This window comes from Cetorhinus maximus, chromosome 25, assembly GCF_964194155.1.
Source record: "Cetorhinus maximus chromosome 25, sCetMax3.hap1.1, whole genome shotgun sequence".
Lineage (NCBI taxonomy): Eukaryota > Metazoa > Chordata > Chondrichthyes > Lamniformes > Cetorhinidae > Cetorhinus > Cetorhinus maximus.
In genome coordinates, this window is record NC_135903.1 from 344,882 (window position 1) to 352,812 (window position 7,931).

The window sequence follows — 7,931 nt, forward strand, 5'->3', positions numbered from 1 at the left end:
CCTAGTACTGGGCCCTGCCAAACTCCACTGGAAGCAGCCTGTTGGCACAAACACATCCATCACCAATTACCCTTCGTTTCCTGCCACTGAGCCAATTTTCTACCCAGCTTGCTGCAGTGTAAAGTAAAATTTGACACTGAGACACACAAGGAGATATTAGGACAGATGGTTAAAATCTTGGTCATTTACACCTGCTAAAAGTGTTGGTCGCCCCCTCACTTCATTACAGCAATCTGTATCAAGGTTTTCTGAAAAGGATTTGACACTGATCATTGTGGAACTTTCTAGTTTGTACCTCACTAAGAAGATGCAGCATCTTCTGATGCTTAAATCTAATTGTAATCTGAAGGAACAAAAAAAAGCAAAAAAAAAGGCTTTATAGTCAACACAAAAAAAGTTTCTACATTGGAGGAAGATAACTGGACTCTCACTGAACTCCTGTAAAACTACATGGTGAAAGTGGTGGAGGGTCTCCCCTATTTGAATGTTCAGAGTAAAGATAGGTTGAGTTACAGGCATTGTTTATACTATTAGGAATGCAACAATTTATCAAATCTGTTCTTATTCTTCTAATTCATGTTTGATTTAATAAATATCTGTAACTTTTTTTTATTCATTCATGGGATGTGGGCTTCGCTGGCTGGGCCAGCATTTATTGCCCATCCCTAGTTGCCGTTGAGAAGGTGCTGGTGAGCTGCCTTCTTGAACCGCTGCATCCATGTGGTGTAGGTACACCCACTGTGCTGTTAGGGAGGGAGTTCCAGGATTTTGACCCAGCGACAGTGAAGGAACAGTGACATATTTCCAAGTCAGGATGGCGAGTGACTTGGAGGGGAACTTCCAGGCGGTGGAATCTCTCTGCTGCTCTTGTGCTTCTAGATGGTAGCGGTGGTGGGTTTGGAAGGTGCTGTCGAAGGAGCCTTGGTAAATTCCTGCAGTGCACCTTGTAGGTGGTACACACTGCTGCTACTGTGCATCAGTGGTGGAGGGAGTGAATGTTTGGATGTGGTGCCAATCAAGTGGGCTGCTTTGTCCTGGATGGTGTCAAGCTTCTTGACTGTTGCGGGAGCTGCACTCATCCAGGCAAGTGGGGAGTATTCCATCACACTCCTGACTTGTGCCTTGTAGATGGCGGACAGGCTTTGGGGAGTCAGTAGATGAGTTACTCATCGCACAATTCCTAGTATCTGACCTGCTCTTGTAACCACAGTATTTATATGGCTAGTCCAGTTCTGTTTCTAGTCAATGGTAACCTCCAGGATGTTGATAGTGGGGGATTCAGTGATGGTAATGCCATTGAACATCAAGGGGCTATGGTTGGATTCTCTCTTTTTGGAGATGGTCATTGCCTGACATGTGTGGCACGAATTTTACTTGCCACTTGTCAGCCTAAGCCTGGATATTGTCCAGGTCTTGCTGCATTTGGACATGGGCTGTTTCAGTATCTGAGTCGTCGCGAATGGTGCTGAACACTGTGCAAACATCCCCACTTCTGACCTTACGATGGAAAGAAAGTCATTGTTGTAGCAGCTGAAGATGGTTGGGCCGTGGACACTATCCTGAGGAACTCCTGCTATGATGTCCTGGAGCTGAGGTGACTGACCCCCAACAACCACAACCATCTTCCTTTGTGCTAGGTATGACTCCAACCAGCAGAGAGTCCCCCCACCCCACCCCCCCGATTCCCATTAACTCCAGTTTTGCTCAGGCTCTTTGATGCCACACTCGGTCAAATGCTGCCTGGATGTCAAAGGCAGTCACTCTCACCTCAGGAGTTCAGCTCTTCTGTCCATACTTGAACCAAAGCTGTAATGAGGTCAGGAGCTGAGTGGCCTTGGTGGAACCCAAACTGGGCATCAGTGAGCAGGTTATTGCTAAGCAGCCATAAGATGCATCTAATAAGATGCCAGTGTTGTAACTGTACTGGAACAGCTTGGCTAGGTGCACAGCAAGTTCTGAAGCAAAAGTCTTCAGCACTATTGCCAGAATATTGTCAGGGCCCTTAGCCTTTGCAGTATCCAGTGCCTTCAGCCGTTTCTTGATATCATGGGGAGTAAATCGAATTGGCTGAAGACTTGCATCTGTGATGCAGGGAACCTCTGGAGGAGGCTGAGATAGATCATCCACTCAGCACTTCTGGCTGAAGATTGTGGCAAATGCTTCAATCTTATCTTTTGCACTGACGTGCTGGGCTCCTCCATCATTGAGGATGGGGATATTTGTGGAGCCTCCTCCTCCAGTGAGTTGTTTAATTGCCCACCACCATTCATGACTCGATGTGGCAGGACTGCAGATCCGTTGGTTGTGGGATCGCTTAGCTCTGTCTATCACTTGCTGCTTATGCTGTTTGACACGCTAGTCCTGTGTTATAGCTTCACCAGGTTGACACCTCATTTTTAGGTATGCCTGGTGCTGCTCCTGGCATGTCCCCCTGCAACAGCTACCTTTAGCATTCTTTGTCTTTTGTACATAGAAATGTTGAACTTCATACCCCCCCACTAAAACTGTATTTTGCAAAAAAGGGACTTGTATTATTTGTACAGCACCTTCCATGACTCCAAGCAGTCCTAATACCCTTGATAACTATTAAACACAACACAGCCTAAACGTCCATTTTCCTCAGTCATTTTGTTTTCAAGATATCCTAAATTTTATTTTCAATGTTTGTTTTTTTTTAAAATGCTAGAAATATTTTGATTTAGAAATGAGCGACAGCTGAGTCACAAGGGAAAAATTTCCTGTCCCAATGGATTCTAGCCATTAAGATCTCAGCAGATGATTGTCCTGCTATGGTGCTTAATGAGGATGCGTCACAACCAGCTAAAAGTAAGTTTGGTTACAAAACACCTCAATTATGAGCATCTTTATCTGCCTTGTATATATTTAGAACTCTGGCATCTAGCACTATGCTTCTCATATGCAATTATTACACTGCCATCTAGCAGGCTCAAATATCACTGATAAAAACAATAAATCACTTGTTGAACAATTAGATGAAAGGAAGGTGAGTGATGAAAAGACAAGTTGCAAGTACTAAACTACCAAAAGTCAGAAAACAACAGATTGCCAATGAGTATTTTTACATTCCACCACATTTTTATTCTATTTTTAAATAAATGTTGACATTATGCATAAGCTTCAGGTTGGAATAATATTTCCTAACTAATGACAAGAAGGTGATTAAACAGCTTTCAGCTTCAACTGGATGCACATTCACAAGCTGTAAACAGTCAAAACATGTAAACAAAAAAAACAAGAAAAATCACAAGAGCGAACAAGTATTAAACAGGTTGGATTCCTCAGTCCTCGCTCAGCCAGTCCGGAGTACACACAAAGTTGTGACATTTTAAAGTCAGGATTTAACACTCACACTAGACAGAATGGGGTGACAATTTGATACATTGATGGTTTGATGTCAGGGGTCAGCTTATATCACAATATACATCAGCCAGTACAAATCAAATATTCGGGTGCAGTGTGGTATAGGTTGGTTGGTTGAAAGACAGGATAACTTCTAAAATAGTCATTACTAATTTGCCCAAATTGGAACATATTGCAAAGTACAAATGTCGACTTCTCCTGATAAAAAAAAAACAAATCTAACTGCAACTACAATTTTATTTAATGCTAGTTTATTTCCTTTTCCCAACACCATAATGACATGTAGCATGATCATTGTGCAACAGGTCAAAAAGGTCAGTGGCAAAAGGCTACTTTTAAAAAATGGGCTTCTTAGTACATTGTGTTAAGGAGTACATCAGAAAATATAGTTGCACCTAATTCTAAAAATAAATATTGTAGCAAAGTAAGAAAATGAAAAATTATTGATTTATATTGGTCCAAATGTTTCAGGATATTCAAATCTGAGTGCAAATCATTTGATTGAAAATGAGGAAATATAAAACTTTGAGAAACATCCTGCAAGTTACAGTGGCAATATAATTGTGAGAGCATTTCCAATATTCAATATCTGTATCACCCCAATAGCAACTTTATTATCTTTAACAAGTACTCTTTGTAAAGGTACAGGGAGAAACTTGTATTAGCAGTCACTACAGCAATCCAGAATAAGGATATGATCCAAATGGAAAGCCAAACCAGGATCCAGCCAACCCCAGGAGGGTTGTTTGACTTTCAGACTTAGGAGACATAATTTGTTCGTTTAGGTCAAGATGATCTGTTGTGAACAAAACAGAGGCTCCTGTATTTTTTTAAACTGTCTCAAAATTATTGCTGGGTGTGTGTGTGCGCGCGCGCGCGGGCATGTAGCATGGTGATAGAGAAAAGCAGACTGTCATTTAAATCTTTTAAAATAACATTAAGTTACAATTTGACAGTTGTATAAAACATCCGACATTTAGATCTGAGGAGTTTTCATCCTGCAACACTGTTACCAAAGTCATCCATCAATTTGGTCATCCCAGAAAATGAAACTTCGATGTAGGCTTTACAATGAAGGTAGGATTCCAGAATTTCACAAACAAATAACCCAGGGCCCATTGAAGCCAGGCTCTCCACAGGTAATGAGAGAATTATTCAACTGATGCATACAGACTGTCCCAATTCACTACACAGTTACAGCTGAGATAATCGTAATAGAAATCAAGGACATGTTATTTACACGCAGTCTTGGAATGGATGTAGTGGGTTCAACATATCTAAAGGTCTGACACATACAATGAAAAGATCAGTGAGAGGACTTCAACTTCATAATATCTTCTGTTTCTCGGGCATCTTGAGATACAAAGCTAGCTTTGGGGATCATACCAACACAAGGAGTGAATATTCACCGATGATATGGAGTATTAGCCCCTAACCAGACCAATACATGTGGCGTATACATTTTACAGCAAAATGGATGAGTGTTTTGTGAAATTCAATGTCAGAAACCTAAAACTGAACCAGAGAGCTTTCCATTAATTGATCTTTGTATTTTTAGATCAACACCAGGGTCTCCAAAGCAGCTAAAATTGCTATAAACTTTATCAAAGTCAACAGAATATGACACTTCTTTTCCCTCTACTCTCCATGATGTTCCCTTTAAACCCAAAAGAAAAGCAAGTTGGAACCTTAACTACGTGAGATGCCCTCATTATACTGGACAGGGGAATAAACTAGACATGGCCAGCAAAAAAAAGTCACTCAGACTGAGGGGAAGGAATAAGGGAGTTTGTTCAGTGAAGCGAGAGAGATACTGATTCAGGGTTTTCAGTAATATTGCAAATTGACTAATGTTTTCAGGAGAACCAGAGAAAACTAAAAAGTTAAATAACTAAGTATAATTGCACAGTGACCAGAACAATTCTCCTTCTGGTGAAACACTGCAAAGGCATTCAAGATGGGTGAGTAATTTTAGAATTTCCTTATATAGCAACACGAGTAAATTTTGTAAGTGGGTATTCTGAACAGTTCCAGAATAACTTCCCCTAGAGTTTGGAGACACTTAGTCAAAATTAATAGTTTCTATACACAACCTGCTTTGTGCACTGGACCTTCACCCTACCTGCTAGTGACCACTCAAGCTTCCTACAACTATGTCATATATTTACAAGTTACAAATCAATTGGTGCTTTTAATATTTGGGGGCCAAGAATACCTTCCAAATGGTACATTCTAGTGCCCACCCATCCCTACCTTTCCCTGAAGCCCAACTCTCTATCCTTTCACCCCCCACATAAAATTAAATAAATAAGTAGGTAGCTAGTTACAATTCTGGAAATTTGCATCCTGTGTTGTGTAGAGCTACTAGGAGGTATAATACTGCAATACTGTGAAATCAGTCAGCCTTCCCAAGACACAAAAAGTGAACAGCTTATCTATGAACACAACATGTGTTTACCAAAGGAACAATTATTATACTACAAGAAACCATCAAGTGAACATTGAGTGGGACAGGAGTTCAGTTATAATGCAACAGTCACACTTCACAACTGCATTGATTGACAGGGAAAACATCTGGTTTAAGTGCATGCAGAAAAGTATCAAAATCAGCTGCAACATTGTATTAGGATACAGAGGGCATCAATCACATGATCTATATGCACATCACAAACCGCACATTTATAACACAGGCAGACAGATCGTGAATTTTAATACATCTTCGGTTTTACTCTTCGAACCTTCCTTCAAGGATGCTTTCAAAGGAGAAGGGTACAAACTTATAACCAGAGCCAGAGTAGAATTTGTTTTGGAACTCAATCCTGTGAAAACAAAAGATACTCGTTAAATATGTCACTGATTGTAGTGTCATGGCTGAAAAGACAAAACATTTAGATATCAACTTATAATCACACTTGGCCACAGTGGAACACTGCTTTAGTATACCACTTACTTCATTGTGCTTCACAACTAGCAAGTCATAAACTCAATCATGATTTCAACTACAGCAGAATTGTAACAATGCTGTGGGATATCAGGTATGAAAGCTTAAGAGGTTCATCTGAAATTCCAGTGTGCAATTTTAGCACAGAAAATAACCCTTTTATTTTGAATAGGCTAATGCCTCAGTTGGAACATCAGTAGAATTTCAGGTGAATGCAATAAGCTATGGGCCACAAAGTAATTTAAAGGCAATTGAGTTCAGACTCAGCATCAGGATGTTGCACAATTACCCAGTGAGGTGGAAGAAATATTATGCAAATGCTCTCACATCTTACCCTTGACCATCAATTGGCCAAGATCACAAACCAGTACTGGCAAAGGTCGAATGGGGACCTCTGCACACCATCACAGCCTATGCTGTGTGTGCTATAGATTTAGAGGCTCAAATTGATTCAATCACCAGTTTAGAAACAGATCTCACTGGAAGACAGGTTTATTTCTGTTTACATTTCAGTTACTGTGCAAAAGTAAAAATCAACTGAAGAAATAACCAATGCCAATATGCAAACAATGGGCACAAATGAGGTAAAGACTGCTTCTTGGCTCTTGTCCAGGAAAATTTGACCTATCCAGAATTCTCACTTTTCAGTATCTCTTAATAAATCTTTATTCAAAGAATTCTAAGCTAATACAACAGTACAAAACTAATAAAACACTCATGGCAAAAAAATCTCAGTACAATCTCAAGTTTTGCTGTTCGAGATTCCCAACATTGTGCCTGGTACAGCTGTAACAATGTTCTCAATTTTATTGAGAAACCATGTCAGAACTTAATGCCAGATTGGATCTATGTTCCTCTGCCAGGTTTGGCATTGTGAATTCCACAGAATGACCAAGATACCCCTACCCAGCAATTTAATTCAATTTCGACATCAGGGCAAAAGATACAGATTTCACAGCCTCAATTCTATGCCAGTTTTTGAGACTCTACATTTAAGCATGATTTATATTTAATCCAGTATGAGAATTTCAAAGTCAGGAATAATTGATTTTTTACACTGACAAAAAAAATAAATTCTGCCTTGTAAGCAGATATTGCAGTGACTTGGCTTGCTACTCAACATTATGTCGTCTGTACCTTGGTCTTTCTGACTTCCAGACAGTTCTGGCCACTTCCAACCAGTAAATCTGTCCAGTTAACCAACTGAAACACTCATCCATGCTTGTTACCTCTAGGCTCCCTATTCCAACGCACTCCTAACCAGCCTCCTTAGTTCTCCCCAAACTTGAGGCAATTCAAAACTCTGCTGTCTGTATCCCAACTCACATAAAGTCCAACTCGCCCATCTAACCTGTTGGCTGACCCACAACGGTTCCTAGTTAAGAAAGCCTCGATCTTCAAATTCTCATCCTTGTTTTCAAATTCCTCCATGCCCTCATCTCTCCTTATTGTGGATTTCCTCCAGCCTTACAGGCCCCAAGATCTCAACACTCAGCAATTCTGGCCTCACCATTTTAAACTGCTTCACCATTGGTGACTGTGCCTTCAGCTACCATGGCCCTAAGCTCTGAAAATCCACCCCCTGCAGCATCCCCCCCACCGCCCCCTC

At 40.6% G+C, this 7,931-nt stretch overlaps 1 protein-coding gene across 2 annotated transcripts in view; it reads right to left on the minus strand.

The window, feature by feature from the left end:
• Nucleotides 1-3,074: 3,074 nt before the first annotated feature.
• LOC144667781 (V-type proton ATPase 116 kDa subunit a 1) overlaps nt 3,075-7,931 on the minus strand; it is a 67,520-nt gene continuing 62,663 nt past the window's right edge. For both annotated transcript variants that reach the window (XM_078529222.1, XM_078529221.1), the window contains exon 21: nt 3,075-6,200. In XM_078529222.1, coding sequence (XP_078385348.1) covers nt 6,107-6,200 — 94 coding nt within the window. In that variant the 3' untranslated portion in view covers nt 3,075-6,106. The remainder of the gene's footprint in view (nt 6,201-7,931) is intronic.